This window comes from Dreissena polymorpha, chromosome 2 (genome assembly GCF_020536995.1).
Source record: "Dreissena polymorpha isolate Duluth1 chromosome 2, UMN_Dpol_1.0, whole genome shotgun sequence".
NCBI lineage: Eukaryota > Metazoa > Mollusca > Bivalvia > Myida > Dreissenidae > Dreissena > Dreissena polymorpha.
The window spans coordinates 107,253,488-107,270,232 of NC_068356.1; the positions used below are offsets into that span (position 1 = coordinate 107,253,488).

At 37.0% G+C, this 16,745-nt stretch overlaps 1 protein-coding gene across 2 annotated transcripts in view; it reads left to right on the forward strand.

Moving 5' to 3' along the window:
• Window positions 1-16,689, forward strand: part of LOC127868405 (broad substrate specificity ATP-binding cassette transporter ABCG2-like) — a 72,073-nt gene extending 55,384 nt beyond the window's left edge. For both annotated transcript variants that reach the window (XM_052410169.1, XM_052410171.1), the window contains 3 exons: window positions 6,492-6,581; window positions 6,803-6,849; window positions 12,728-16,689. In XM_052410169.1, the coding sequence (XP_052266129.1) occupies window positions 6,492-6,581; window positions 6,803-6,849; window positions 12,728-12,878 (288 nt within the window). In that variant the 3' untranslated portion in view covers window positions 12,879-16,689. The remainder of the gene's footprint in view (window positions 1-6,491; window positions 6,582-6,802; window positions 6,850-12,727) is intronic.
• The last annotated feature ends 56 nt before the right edge of the window (window positions 16,690-16,745 follow it).

A 16,745-nucleotide genomic window follows, 5' to 3' on the forward strand; every position in this document is an offset into this window, starting at 1 on the left:
TACAAAAGTGTCTACTTTGTCTGCTGTAATTGACATTTCATTGAGGTCGTTAGTAAATGCTGAGTGGCCTATGTTTTTAAAATTTCGAAATTTTATTGTTTGACTCTTGATATTTTCTTTTTGTACATTGGTAACGACTTTAACCACACAATGGTCCGAAAAGAAAGGGCCTGGTTCACACGAATTGATTTCAATACCATTTGTAGCCTCAGAGATTACTAGGTCGAGTGTATTTCCCTCTGTGTGTGTGCTGAAATTAACATGTTGTTCCAAACCCATTGCTACAAGAGAATTCTTAAATTCAGTCACAACACTGTTAGTTTTGTTAACATGCAAGTTGAAATCTCCAAGAATCATAAGATTTGAATAGTTGGGAACAATGTCCTCCATGTTCAGTCCCTAATGATTGTGGTCTGTAAACGCCAATTACATTAATTGTAATGTTTTCTAGAATCAGTTGCCATATACCATGTTCAAATGTCCGGGTATTACTACTTGACACTTTTCGTACAGTAACCCCAGTCCGACAAGTTAAAGCCACTCCGCCGCCTGTTCTATTTGAACGATTTACAGTACTCATTGTATAACCATTTTGATTTAAGTCTGAGGTATCTATTTGGTGTTGCTTTTCATCTGAGAACCAGGTTTCTGTGAATATGGCAAAGTCGATTTTTTCTTCTCTCAGATATTGACCAATCAAAACATCTTTGTTTCTGACAACAGAATGACAGTTCAATGTAAGGCAAGATATTTTTTCGTTTAGACCATTTAGTGTAATGCATTTCTTAGGGTATGTTTGTGCTGGTGTTAGTGTGTTGTATGAGATTCAGTATGAGGCTAGCCTTTTAGTGTGTGTGTTTGTGCTGGTGTTAGTGTGTTGTATGAGTTTAAGTGTGAGGCTAGCCTTTTAGTGTGTGTGCTTGTACGGGTGTTAGTGTGTTGTATGAGGTTAAGTATGAGGCTAGCCTGTTAGTGTGTGTACGGTTGTTAGTGTGTTGAATGAGGTTAAGTATGAGGCTAGCCTTTTAGTGTGTGTGTTTGTATGGGTGTTAGTGTGTTGTGTGAGGTTAAGTATGAGGCTAGCCTGTTAGTGTGTGTATTTGTATGGGTGTTAGTGTGTTGTATGAGGTTAAGTATGAGGCTAGCCTTTTAGTGTGTGTGTTTGTATGGGAGTAAGTGTGTTGTATGAGGTTAAGTATGAGGCTAGCCTTTTAGCGTGTGTGTTTGTATGGGTGTTAGTGTGTTGTGTTAGGTTAAGTATGAGGCTAGCCTGTAAGTGTGTGTGTTTGTACGGGCGTTCGTGTGTTGTGTTAGGTAAAGTATGAGACTAGCCTTTTAGTGTGTGTGTTCGTATGGGTGTTAGTGTGTTGTGTTTGGTTAAGTATGAGACTAGCCTTTAAGTGTGTGTGTTTGTATGGGTGTTAGTGTGTTGTATGAGGTTAAGTATGAGGCTAGCCTGTTAGTGTGTGTGTTTGTACGGGTGTTGGTGTGTTGTGTTAGGTTAAGTATGAGGCTAGCCTGTTAGTGTGTGTTTTTGTATGGGTGTTAGTGTGTTGTGTTAGGTTAAGTATGAGGCTAGCCTTTTAGTGTGTGTGTTTGTAAGGGTGTTAGTGTGTTGTGTAAGGTTAAGTATAAGGCTAGCCTTTTAGTGTTTGTGTTTGTACTAGTGTTAGAGTGTTGTGTGAGGTTAAGTTCTAGACTAGCCTGTTAGTGTGTGTGTTTGTATGGGTGTTAGTGTATTGTGTTAGGTTAAGTATGAGACTAGCTTTTTAGTGTGTGTGTGTTTATATGGGTGTTAGTGTGTTGTGTGAGGTTAAGCTTTTAGTGTGTGTGTGTGTGTTTGTATGGGTGTTAGTGTGTTTAGTGAGGTTAAGTATGAGGCTAGCTTTTTAGTGTGTGTGTCTGTATGGGTGTTAGTGTGTTGTGTGAGGTTAAGTATGAGGCTAGCCTTTAAGTGTGTGCTTGTACGGGTGTAAGTGTGTTGTATTAGATTAAGTATGAGGCTAGCCTGTTAGTGTGTGTTTGTACGGGTGTTAGTGTGTTGTGTGTGGTTAAGTATGAGACTAGCCTGTTAGTGTGTGTGTTTGTACGGGTGTTAGTGTGTTGTATGAGGTAAAGAATGAGGCTAGCCTTTTAGTGTGTGTGTTTGTGCTGGTGTTAGTGTGTTGTATGAGGTTAAGTATGAGGCTAGCCTTTTAGTGTGTGTGTTTGTACGGGTGTTAGTGTGTTATATGAGGTTAAGTATGAGGCTAGCCTTTTAGTGTGTGTGTTTGTACGGATGTTAGTGTGTTGTATGAGGTTAAGTATGAGGCTAGCCTGTTAGTGTGTGTGTGTGTGTGTTTGTATGGGTGTAAGTGTGTTGTGTGAGGTTAAGTATGAGGCTTGCCTTTTAGTGTGTGTGTGTGTGTTTGTATGGGTGTTAGTGTCTTGTGTGAGGTTAAGTATGAGGCTAGCCTTTTAGTGTGTGTGTGTTTGTATGGGTGTTAGTGTGTTTTGTGAGGGCAAGTATGAGGCTAGCCTGTTAGTGTGTTTGTTTGTACGGGTGTGAGTGTGTTGTGTGAGGTTAAGTATGAGACTAGCCTGTTAGTGTGTGTGTTTGTTTGGGTGTTAGTGTGTTTTACGAGGTTAAGTATGAGGCTAGCCTTTTAGTGTGTGTGTTTGTATGGGTGTTAGTGTGTTGTGTTAGGTTAAGTACGAGACTAGCCTGTTTGTGAGTGTGTTTGTACGGGTGTTAGTGTGTTGTGTGAGGTTAAGTATGAGGCTAGCCTTTTAGTGTGTGTGTTTGTATGGGTGTTAGTGTGTTGTATGAGGTTAAGTATGAGGCTAGCCTTTTAGTGTGTGTGTTTGTATGGGAGTTAGTGTGTTGTGTGAGGTTAAGTATGAGGCTAGCCTGTTAGTGTCTGTGTTTGTATGGGTGTTAGTGTGTTGTATGAGGTTAAGTATGAGGCTAGTCTTTTAGTGTGTGTGTTTGTACGGGTGTTAGTGTGTTGTGTTAGGTTAAGTATGAGGCAAGCCTTTTAGTGTGTGTGTGTTTGTATGGGTGATAGTGTGTTGTATGAGGTTAAGTATGAGGCTAGCCTTTTAGTGTGTGTGTTTGTACTGGTGTTAGTGTGTTGTGTGAGGTTAAGTACTAGACTAGACTGTTAGTGTGTTTGTTTGTACGGGTGTTAGTGTGTCGTATTAGATTAAGTATGAGACTAGCCTTTCAGTGTGTGTGTTTGTACGGGTGTTAGTATGTTGTATGAGGTTAAGTATGAGGCTAGCCTTTTAGTGTGTGTTTTTGTACAGGTGTTAGTGTGTTGTGTTAGGTTAAGTATGATGCTAGCCTTTTAGTGTGTTTGTTTTTATGGGTGTTAGTGTTTTGTGTGAGGTTAAGTATGAGGCTAGCCTTTAAGTGTGTGTGTTTGTATGGGTGTTAGTGTGTTGTGTTAGGTTAAGTATGAGACTAGCCTGTTAGTGTGTGTGTTTGTGCTGGTGTTAGTGTGTTGTGTGAGGTTAAGTATGAGGCTAGCCTTTTAGTGTGTGTGTTTGTATTGGTGTTAGTGTGTTGTATTAGATTAAGTATGAGGCTAGCCTGTTATTGTGTGTGTTTGTACGGGAATTAGTGTGTTGTATGAAGTTAAGTACAAGACAAGCCTGTTAGGCTGTTTGTCTGTTTGCAGGTATTCTGTGGGTTAAATGATAGCAATGTATGCCCAATTGGGAAAAGTACAGGTACCAGCCTATTTGGGAAGAATGTGCTAGAAAAATCCAGACATTGGGAAAATTGGCATTGTGAAGTTTTCATATTGGGAAATTAATTTGTTTGCTCCCAAATACTTAAAAAAGTATAACTTAGTGTTTGTCAAGTTGTCAATATTATATTGACTTCGGTTCAAGCCATAGAACTGTATAGGGAAACTAGCTAAATGTTTCATTTTTAGCTCATCTATTTTTAAAAAAAAAAAAATGAGCTTTTGTCATCACCTTGGCGTCGGCGTCGGCGTCTGCGTTGGCGTCCGGTTAAGTTTTGCGTTTAGGTCCACTTTTCTCAGAAAGTATCAATGCTATTGCATTCAAACTTGGTACTCTTACTTACTATCATGAGGGGACTGGGCAGGCAAAGTTAGATAACTCTGGCGTCTATTTTGACTGAATTATGTGCCCTTTTTATACTTAGAAAATTGAAAATTTTGGTTAAGTTTTGCGTTTAGGTCCACTTTTTTCAGAAAGTATCGATGCTATTGCATTCAAACTTGGTACACTTACTAACTATCATGAGGGGACTTGGCAGGCAAAGTTAGATAACTCTGGCGTGCATTTTGACAGAATTTTGTGCCCTTTTTATACTTAGAAAATTGAAAATTTTGGTTAAGTTTTGTGTTTAGGTCCATTTTATTCCTTAAGTATCAAAGCTATTGCTTTCATACTTGAAACACTTACTAACTATCATAAGGGGACTGTGCAGGCAAAGTAATGTAACTCTGACTGGCATTTTGACAGAATTATGTGCCCTTTTCATACTTAGAAATTTGAAAATTTGGTTATGTTTTGTGTTTAGGTCCACTTTATTCCTACAGTATCAAAGCTATTGCTTTCATACTTGCAACACTTATTAACTATCGTAAGGGGACTGTGCAGGCAAAGTTATGTAACTCTGACTGGCATTTGGACGGAATTATGGGCCCTTTATACTTAGAAAATTGAAAGTTTGGTTAAGTTTTGTGTTTTGGTCCACTTTACCCCTAAAGTATCATAGATATTGCTTTCATACACTCGCAAACTGTCATAAGGGTACAGTAAAAGGACAAGTTGCTTAACTCTGAATGTCATTTTTACAGAATTATGGCCCTTTTTTGACTTAGTAACTTTGTGTTAAATTTTGTGTTTCGATCCACTTTACTTCTTAAGTATCAAGGCTATTGCTTTCAAACTTCAAATACTTTTTTTTTTAAACGGTTAAAAAACAAAACTATTTATTTTGATTATTTTATGTTTGAAATACCATCGCACCCAAGAATCCCCCCCCCCCACCCCCCCTCCCCCCACCCCCCACCCGAATCCCCCCCCCCCCTAATTTTTTTTTTTTTTTTTTTTTTTTAAGATCATCTCACAAATTACCACCACACCCTCACACTATACCCCCCACCTCACCCCTCCACCCAATTTTTTTTTTGAAACTGTTAAAAAACACAAATATTTATTTTTATTATTTTATGTTTGAAATACCCTCCAACCATCGCACCCAAGAATCCCCCCCCCCCCCACCCCACCCCCCCCCACCACCCCCCCACCCCCCCCCCGAATTTTTTTTATCCTTTTTTTTTGCATTTTTGGAACATAATGTAATAAATGTCCACACCCCCACACAATGCACCCCTCTTCACTCCACCCCTCCCTCCTTTGTGATTGAAAATGAGAGTCCCTTCACCTTAAAAAAGAAAATAGATGAGCGGTCTGCACCCGCAAGGCGGTGCTCTTGTATTAATAATCTTTTAATTATTTATTTGGGGAAACCTTTAATTTGAAATTTTCTTGATTTTGAAATTTGTAGTTTTTGTTATTGATAAAGTGCTGTTTTCTGGTACTTTATAAAGAAGGCAAAAGGCGCTGGGTGAATTAATTACATAACTTACCTTTTAGATTGTGTGTTTGCAGGTGTTCAGTGGGTTAGATAAGGTCAATTACACATCTGATCTTTTAGATTGTGCATGTGTTCAGTGGGTTAGATAAGGTCAATTACATATCTGACCTTTTAGATTGTGCATGTGTTTGCAGTAGTTCAGTGGGTGAGATGAGGTCAATTACACATCTGACCTTTTAGATTGTGCATGTGTTTGCAGGTGTTCAATGGGTGAGATAAGGTCAATTACACATCTGACCTTTTAGATTGTGCATGTGTTTGCATGTGTTCAGTGGGTTAGATGAGGTCAATTACACATCTGACCTTTAAGATTGTGCATGTGTTTGCAGGTGTTCAGTAGGTTAGATAAGGTCAATTACACATCTGACCTTTTAGATTGTGCATGTGTTTGCAGGTGTTCAGTAGGTTAGATAACTGACCTTAAGATTGTTCATGTGCTAGCAGTAGTTCAGTGGGTGAGATGAGGTAAATTACATAACTGACCTTTTAGATTGATGATGATAACTGATCTTTTCGATTGTTAATGTGTTTGCAGTGGTTCTGATGAGGTAAATTACATAACTGACATTTTAGATTGTGCATGTGTTTGCAGGTGTTTAGTGGGTTAGATGAGGTAAATTACATAGCTGACCTTTAGATTGTTCATGTGTTAGCAGTAGTTCAGTGGGTGAGATGAGGTAAATTACATAACTGACCTTTCAGATTGATGATGATAACTGACTTTTTCGATTGTTAATGTGTTTGCAGTGGTTCTGATGAGGTCAATTACATAACTGACATTTTAGATTGTGCATGTGTTTGCAGGTGTTAAGTGGGTTACATGAGGTAAATTACATAACTGACCTTTAGATTGTTCATGTGTTTGCAGGTGTTCAGTGGGTTGCTGGTTAATCTGGACACCATCCCAGACTTCCTGGAGTGGATCAAATACATCAGCATCTTCAAATACAGTTTGCAGGTAATAGATAAATATCTTGCTCAATGTAGTACATATGACCTTTACCATATCAGAACATTGACATATAGCTTTTAACAACCAAATTAAAATTGTTTTAATGGAATTATCCTTGCAAAAAATAAACTTGTCATTTTTGTATGTATATATTATTTATGTTATAGATATATACAATTCAATTTTATACAGTCAGTACATATTACTGAAAGTGTTATTTGTTTCAGGCCTTGTCCATAAATGAGTTGAAGGACTTGACCTTTGATGGCAACTGGTAAGTCTGAGGAGTATACAGACAGTCCCTACCAACATTCATGTTTTTGGTCACCTTCAAATTTTCACTTATGTGTGTGTGAAAATTTAGATAAGAAAATAGTAGAAAAGTAGAGGTTTCAAAGATCTGGAGACAAAAAATATAGGTGTTGGAAATTTAAGAGACACTGTTAAATAATGCATTGAAGATGGGATATGGGTATGCAATGTGTATAGTGCCAATTGTTTTAACGAATAATAGCACACGCTTGTAAAATACCACACCATATAGTTACAAAATTTGTATATGTTCCACTTAAAGCTTTTGGTGAAACCATTGTCTATTACAGGTATACATTGTTATTTACCCAATAAGGCAAATGTTATTGTCCATTGCCTTTTAGGCATTCATCTGACAGGTTTATGACCTTAATCGTGTTGTAAATATGCATGATCGAAGTGTCACCATAGTGTGGAAAGTACAACACGGCAGATACTAGTATCTGGTAAAATAGCATTGTAAAATAAATTGTAATAACATTAAGAGTCATTAATTATGGACTAAAACCTGAATGTCTTAAAATGTAAATTAACAAATCTTATTATTTTGGCTTAAAATTGGGGTGTCAGTAAATTTGATGTCCAGAAACTGAGAGTAATTACTATACCTCTCTTAATGATCATTTTAGTTGTATTATCTGAAAAAAAAAATGAACGGTTTCTGGACAGACACCTTATAGAAAGATTTCAATACAAAAGTCACGAATGTACTGAAGTCACAAATAAAATGAAGTATGTAAGTCGATAGTTCCTACAATAAAAGTACTGTAGGGCAGACAAAGAAAGTGTAATGAAGAACAATTTTTAGCTCGGCTGTTTTCGGAGAAAACACGAGGTATTGTCATAGCCAGCTCGTCGTGTCGTGTCGTGCACCTTGATGAGTTCTACACGCCTCACCCATATTTGGGTCACTAGGTCAAAGGTCAAGGTCACTGACCGCTAAAAAGAAATAAAAAAAAATCTGACAAGCTTTAATTTCTTAAAAAATGCACCGGCAGCCGAGCGTTGGCATCCGATATGCGGTGCTCTTGTTATTATATGCTTTGCAGTTGAATATTATTTTATTGGTGAAAGAAAATTATATTTCTGTACAAAATATGAGATTTTACATTTTTAACTGCAATGAAAATAAGCGGACCTAAAAATATCTTGCTATAGCCATATAAGGAAAACTGCAACTTTGCCTTCAGCAGCTTTTTTAGAACAGAACAGAACCATTTCATAACTTAGCCCTTATATCATAAGAACAAATGTTCAATTATTGTTTGGCAGCAAAATGTGATTTTATTATAGCCATAGAATGACAATTTTCAAAAATGTTTTTTATGGACCGGATGCATTTTCAAACTCGGAGATATAAGGATAAAACTCTGAAGATTTGGAAAAAAAAAATCTTCTAGAGTGATCACAGGGTTTTTACTTTAGTCAAATAAAAAACTGCCCCCCTGTCAGATACGTTTCTTAACAGACTGTGACAACTGTCAAACTTTGTGGAGGTGTCATTTGAAAAAATGTTTTAAGGAAGAGCAAAATATGTAACTTCTAGAGTGTTCTCAAGGATAAGAATAGAACTGGGCCGTGCTCTGTGAAAAGGGGGTTAAATGCATGTGCTTAAAGTGGTGTCCCAAATTAGCCTGACAGTCCGCTAAGGCTGATCAGGAACAACACTTTTTGCCTAAACTGAACTTTTGCGAAGACTTAATTTAAAGGAAAAATATCAATAAAGCGGATATTGTCGCCCCTGATAAGCCTTTGCGGACTGCACAGGCTAATCTGGAAGAACACTTTACACACATGCGTTAAACCCCCTTTTCACAGAGCACGGCTCAATTATTGTGTTGAACAAGTTTCATTTTGATTCAGCTTAAAACTTTCACACGCTTTTTCTTTAATAAAATTGAACTTGTGACCTTGTTGTTGACCCTACATAAACCTGTTTTGAAATTGGTGGAGATATTATTTTGACAAAGGTTCTGACTAATTTTCATGAAGATTGGGCCAAAAATGTGTCCTCTAGGGTGTTGACACGGTTAATGTTGCCTAAAGACAATTAATGAAGGACAAACGCCTTTAAAGGGATCTTTTCACGGTTTGGTAAATTGACAAAATTGAAAAAAGTTGTTTCAGATTCGCAAATTTTCGGTTTAGTTATGATATTTGTGAGGAAACAGTATTACTGAACATTTGCCATGGTCTAATATAGCCATTATATGCATCTTTTGACGATTTGAAAACCTAAAAATTATAAAGCGTTGCAACGCAAAACGATTGAATAATTGGAGAGTTCTGTTGTTGTCGTTTAAATTTGTGAAACTACGAAGATTGCTTATACAGAATGGCCTCTCAAAATAAGACATACATGTATAACGTATAAAATACATGTCTTATGTATGCTTGGCAGGATAGCTCAGTTGCGTTTTTACTTCAGGTTTCCTGGGGTCACTGGTTCAAGCCCTGCTGCGGGCTACTTTTTTTCCTTTTTTAGCTCATCTATTTTTTGAAAAAAAATTATGAGCTATTGTCATCACCTTGGCGTCGGCGTCGGCGTCGGCGTCCGGTTAAGTTTTGCGTTTAGGTCCACTTTTCTCAGAAAGTATCAATGCTATTGCATTCAAACTTGGTACACTTACTATCTATCATGAGGGGACTGGACAGGCAAAGTTAGATAACTCTGGCGTGCATTTTGACAGAATTATGTGCCCTTTTTATACTTAGAAAATTGAAAATTTTGGTTAAGTTTTGCGTTTAGGTCCACTTTTCTCAGTAAGTATCAATGCTATTGCATTCAAACTTGGTACACTTACTTACTATCATGAGGGGACTGGGCAGGCAAAGTTAGATAACTCTGGCATGCATTTTGACAGAATTATGTGCCCTTTTTATACTTAGAAAATTGACAATTTTGGTTAAGTTTTGTGTTTAGGTCCATTTTATTCCTTAAGCATCAAAGCTATTGCTTTCATACTTGCAACACTTACTAACTATCATGAGGGGACTGTGCAGGCAAAGTAATGTAACTCTGACTGGCATTTTGACAGAATTATGTGCCCTTTTTATACTTAGAAAATTGAAAATTTGATTAAGTTTTGTGTTTAGGTCCACTTTATTCCTACAGTATCAAAGCTATTGCTTTCATACTTGCAAGATTTATGAACTATCATAAGGGGACGGTGCAGGCAAAGTTATGTAACTCTGACTGGCATTTGGACGGAATTATGGGCCCTTTATACTTAGAAAATTGAAAATTTGGTTAAGATTTATGTTTTGGTCCACTTTACCCCTAAAGTATCATAGATATTGCTTTCATACTTGGAACACTCACAAACTATCATAAGGGTACAGTAAAAGGACAAGTTGCATAACTCTGGTTGTCATTGTTACGGAATTATGGCCCTTTTTTGACTTAGTAACTTTTAATATATGGTTAAATTTTGTGTTTCGATCCACTCGAAGTATCAAGGCTATTGCTTTCAAACTTCAAATACTTACATGCTATCATGAGGTTACTGTACCTGGCAACTTGAATTTTACTTTGACCTTTGAATGACCTTGACTCTCAAGGTCAAATTATTAAATTTTGCTAAAATTGCCATAACTTCTTTATTTATGATTAGATTTGATTGATACTTTGATGAAACTACTCTTACCTGACATACCACAATAGACTTCACCCAAACCATCCCCCGTGCCCTCCCCCCCCCCTCCCCCTCCCCCCCTCCCCCCCCTAATTTTTTTTTTTTTTTTTTTTTTTTTTTTTAAGATCATCTCACAAATGACCACCGCACCCTCACACTATACCCCCACCCCCACCCCCCCACCCCCCCCCCCCCCCAATTTTTTTTTTTGATTTTTTTTTTTTAAAACGGTTATGTTTGAAATACCGTCCAACCATCGCACCCAAACCCCCCCCCCCCCCCCCCCCCCCACACTATACACCCCTCTTCACTCCACTCCTCGTTTGTGATTGAAAATGAGAGTCCCTTCACCTTTAAAAAGAAAATAGATGAGCGGTCTGCACCCGCAAGGCGGTGCTCTTGTTAAATTTTATATTTGATTTTTTACATGTTTCCGGGGGTTACTGGTTTGAGCCCTGCTGCGGGCTACTTTTTTTCCTTTTTTTAATTTTATATTTGATTTTTTACTGGAGCTTTTAAAATTTAATGTTTAGATTTATCAATATAAAGCATTTAATTACAAACTTCAAAACATGCCAAAATCTGTGAAAAGGCCCCTTTAAAAGGCCATCATATGAAGCTCACCATGAGCATGTTAAGCTAAAAAATTGCAATATTTTTTACATTCCTTTCTTTGGTCTGTAAGTGTCAGTTACTATTCCTTACAAATGACATTCCTTGTAGAATAATCAAAAACATTTTACTGGCGTCAAAATACACAGACTTAATGCCTTAAGGATATTATATTTTTTTCACCTAAGCATAAAGTAACAACAAATATGTTGCCTTTGTTGAATGATCAAATATTTATTTTACTTGTGGTTATAGAAAAAGTATATTTTTAGCTTTTGTGATCGCCTTTTGTCCGTCATGCGTTGTGGGGCATCAACATTTGTTAACACTCTAGAGGCCATGTTTATTGTCAGATCTTCATGAAACTTGATTAGAAGATTTGTCCCTATGATATCTTGGATGTGTTCGAAAATGGTTCAGGTTGGTAAAAAAACATGGCCACCATGGGGCGAGGCATTTTTCCGGATTTGGCTTTAGTAACAACTTGTTAACACTCTTATTATATATAAGTCACATTTATTGTCCAATTATCATGAAACTTGTGTTTTCATGATATCTTGGATGAGTTCCAAAATAGTCTCTTGAAAAACATGGTCGCCAGCGGGCGGGGAAGTTATCCGAATATGGCTATAGTCAAACCTTGTTATCACTCTAAAAGTTACATTTATAGTTCACTCTTCATGAAACTTAGTCGGAACATTTGTTCTAATGATATTTTGGTCTGCAGAGAACAGGTCAGTACCTTAATGTGTTTCAGGTGAGCAGCTACTTTGGGCCTTACAGGCCCTCTTGTTCATTTAATTGCACAAATGTTTCTGTTATAAATGGAAATATTTGGCATCCTCATTCTTTATCATTCAATAACAACACATGGTGTTCAAATGTGATTATTTAGCAATAGAGGATTACTCATATTATTTTTAACCAGGTTTTCCGAAGGAAAAAACTGGTTATTAGATTGGCGAATGTTGGGGGGCTGGCGGAACAAGCTTGTCCGGGCCATAACTTTGTCGTTCATTGTGAGATTTTTAAATCATTTGGCACATTTGTTCACTATCATTAGACGGTGTATGCGCGAAAGAATTACGTCGATATCTCCAAGGTCAAGGTCACACTTTGAGTTCAAAGGTCAAAAATGGCTATAAATGTGCTTGTCCGGGCCATAACTATGTGATTCATAGTGAGATTTTAAAATAATTTGGCACATTTGTTCACCATCATTGGACGGTGTGTCTCATGAAAGAATTACGTCAATATCTCCAAGGTCAAGGTCGCCACGACTAAAAATAGATTTATTTTGAAACAAAGGGGGTTAATTTTAAACAATCAGTTCAAACAATCAGTTCAGTTTGAGTTGTCTCCCTTTATCAAACTTTTTTTTCCAAATGAAAACCTGGTTTTGTGACAATTTTGTCCCTTGTTTTTTCATTATTTTGATAAAGAATTAGGATTGTCACAGCACAATTTATACAACAGTAACAATTATATGTATACATAATGTATAAAAACTCTTAATTCATACATTATAATGTTGCATGCATGCGGTTAACTTCATTTATCATTTCCCATATTGTTGTGTGTTTTTGTTTGCAGTACGACTGGAAATGAGTACCTGGATTTCCAGGGCATATCGTACGGTTCCCTGTGGGATCTCTGGGTGAACTACGTGGCCCTGTTTGTCATGTCCACTGGCTTCCTCATACTGGCCTACCTACGCCTACGCTTCATGAACAAGCTACGATAACCAGCACCAAGCCAATGATTCATGAACAAGCTACTAAAACAAGCACAATGCCAATAATTCATGAACAAGCTACAATAACCTGACAATCAAATCCAACATTACAAACAATTCCAAATTATGTTCTTTTAGCAGTTCTGTGTTGTTTTATTTTCACAAATTATACCTTCATATAAGTTCATCCAACTTCTTGCCTTTATTTCCAGATGATGTTACCATGTATAGTTATATAGTGCATATCATGTTTGTGTGTATCTTTAGTTTTTATGCCCCTGGTAGGGTGGCATATAGCATTTGAACTGTCTGCAAGTCTGTCCGTCCGAAAACTTTAACATTGCCCATAACTTTTGCAATATTGAAGATAGCAACTTGATATTTGGCATGCATGTGTATCTCATGGAGCTGCACATTTTGAGTGGTGAAAGGTCAAGGTCATCCTTCAAGGTCAAAGGTAAAAAAAATTCAAAGCGGTGCAGTAGGGGGCATTGTGTTTGTGACAAACACATCTCTTGTTTATAAATAATTTTGTTTCATTTTTAATTTACAATGTGTTATGCTCTTACATAACAGTGATAGCAAAATTGCAAAAAAGATGTAAGCTTTTAATTAATCTGTAAATATATAGACATTTTTAGGCAAATTTCTATGGTTTTATATTGATAGTTCTTAGGCACATAAATATATGTGCTTATTAGGGTTCCTATTCACAACGCTTTTTGGGAAAACCTGACATTCAGTTTTCCTGCATAAATTTCACATGATTTTAGCTCACACGAACATTTAGTGGTGAGCAATAGTGGTAGGTGGCCCTTTGGTATCTGGTGTCGCCAACAATTTGCTTCAAACAGGATCTCCTCCTACTATCCACAAAACTTGCGAGGAATTATCCATTTTAGACCACATTTTAAAGTTGTTCAAAGCATTGCCGTGCATGTAGGCCATCAGAGCTAAAAAATATTTTTCAGTGGAAACTTTGGTCTTCACAATCTTGTTCAAATCATGCCTCTTGGGTAAAAACTAGGCAGGCCCTTGGGGGTCAGATGATTTATTTAGACTTGTAAAAGAAATAAAAAATCTCTGAAACCACATGGCTCAAAGGTTTACTGTTTGGTGTGTAACATCCTTTAGTGATTTCCTACACAAAAGTTTTAATCATGCCCCTTGGGTAAAAACTGGGTCACAAGATTTTCATAGGCTATCATAGTGAATAAATACAAATCTATGAAACCACAAGGATCAGGGGTTTCTGATTTGATGTTTTACCTCATCTTGCATTCCTGTACTAAGTGTCTTCAAATCACGTCCCTATAATCAAAATTGGTGGTGCCCCAGGGCCACATAATGAATAGAATTACATAGTTGAATTAAGAAAGTTTATGAAGCAAAAACAAAAAGGCAAGAAGGTGTAATGTTCAGATTGTAACATCATATAGTTTTGTTTAGACAATGACTCTTGGATCAAAATAAGTGTAGTGCCCGACGCCGACTACCTGAGACCGCCACAGAGCGCTATGTGCGCGGCCTCACAATGCCGATGTTCCTTCCGAAACCCTCCGAAGGCCAATTACAAAATAACAATGTAATTATAACTTTCCTTAGGCTACCTGCCTTCTGATCATGAACTTAAAATAATCGAGTCGCTTCAGATATATACAATGCGACCAAAGAAGGGACTGATGCCTTCAACGAATCCTCCGGCTTCCGTGAAGCTACTGGTTACCGCCTCCGTGAGGCTACTGGCTCACGTCACCCCAAGGCCTTAGGTGAAGCTTCCGTCACTGCCTTGTACGACGTCCGTAGTATCCAACACTCTGAAAACCCTCTCCAAGAAACAGGAACTCTGCAGCCCTGGCAGCACCGTTTAAAGCTTGCAGCCAACGTAAATACCCAACTGCTCCAGAATACTGTTCTTTTAGAGTAATGTGCCTTTTCTTCAGATGTTGATCCGCTCGCATACACCGGTGAACTGCCTAACTTGTCTATTTGCAAGCCTTTATATACTGGCGAACAGAGAAAACGGAAAGGCACGATCCGGAAACTATCGACGTTTCCGAATTCCCTCCGCACTCTACGGAGATTACCGATCAGCATTTCTCCTTCACTTACACAGAAACTAGCCGTATATATACGCAGGATTTTACTAGAAGCATTTCTTAAATATCAAATACTCTTTAAATGCTTAATACATTATTTTTAGCCATACAATTAACTTACTTTATGAAGAACAAGTTACAATTTCATATTGTTTACCTGGCAAATTTAAAACTAAGGGAGGTAATTATACTGTAGCAGTAAAAATACGCAAAGCATCTATTTCGACTACGAATCCTTTCGTTATATAAGCTTCTCCTGGGGCTGTGCGGGTGTAATGGTTTAAATTGAATTTATATTTGACATCTGACATTTAAGTGTGCTCCTCTACACAGATAAGTGAAATTTACCCGTATGAAACAGGCCACAGTGTTCACAGGTGAGCAATACTTTGTAATCTTTGCCCTCTTGTTTGTGCATTATTGTTTCTATGTGAAATCAATGTTTTCAGTTTATACAATAACTTTCTAGTCAGAGTATATGGCTTTTTAAACAAACAGCAATAAGTTATGTTATCACAATTTTTTTGTTTTTTTAATATGAAGATTACCATATGAAACACATAAGCATTGATTTTGAGCTATTATTGCGTAATTCTTTACTTATCTTGATTGGTAATGTTGACCAAATATGACTCCTATGTTAAGAAAAAAGAAGTGTTGTACAATGTAGCCATGCTTGCATCACAAACTCAACTCAAACATGAAATCTTAAGCTGAATCAGGTTTCTTTATACAGTGACCTTGATCTTGATCACACCCAGTCCATGTGCAAGCCCTGAAAATAAGGAATCTATGTATAAAGTATCATTATTACAAGGCTCAATTTAGTGGGGGTGGGTGGGGGTGCCTTGGCACAAGTTGTTGTGATCTATATATGAAGTTTGATAAAAGTGTCCAAGTTTGATGAGCTGTAACCTGTCTATATAGCTTACATGTAAAATTCAAAATGAATAAAAAGCCCTTCATTACGACTAATTTCAAACTAGAATTACCAAATTTAACCTATGGGGTTATTTTAACATGGTGGATTAAGTGTTTTAAGTTTGAGTGATATCCCTCAAGACATTCCAGAAAACAAACAGGTAGCTTACAGAAAAACATGAATATTTTTTATATATGCAAATTTCTCTTTAACCTATAGGGTCCATTAAATATGGTTAATGCATGGTTTAAGTTAGATTAAATCCCTCAAGCCATTCCTGAGAAACCAGCATACCAAAAAACTTAACCCTAGGATGCTTTTGCCGTTGCTTGGGCAAACGGGTTAGATTGCTTTTTCTTTCAAAAGTACAGCTTAAAATTCTTAACAACTTAGTGATAATATATAAAACTTTAAAGTATAGTTATTTCATTGATTTTGAGAAGTTTACCAAACAAGTTTTTTTAAGAAGACACATGAATACTGGTCAATATTTTCTACCACATTTTTCTCTCTGTACGGTCTTATTTGTGCTAAACATGCCTGTACAAATTTGAATGTTTTTGAAGTGGGTGTTCTTTTGACCTGTACAACAAATAGTGCATCCAATGACCAAAAAAATGATGTATTGACAATCAAACGTGACATATCTGCTGGGGAATGTATATTTTTCCTTATATGGCATCTACTGATAGTTATACTTTTATATGTGATATATGTGATACATGACTTTGAAAATACACTTTATATGTGATATATGTGATACATGACTTTGAAAATACACATGCATATTAAATTTTAACTGGTTTGGTAGTTCATTCATCTGTCCTGCTTAAAGCTCTTGTCCTCTTAATTCCA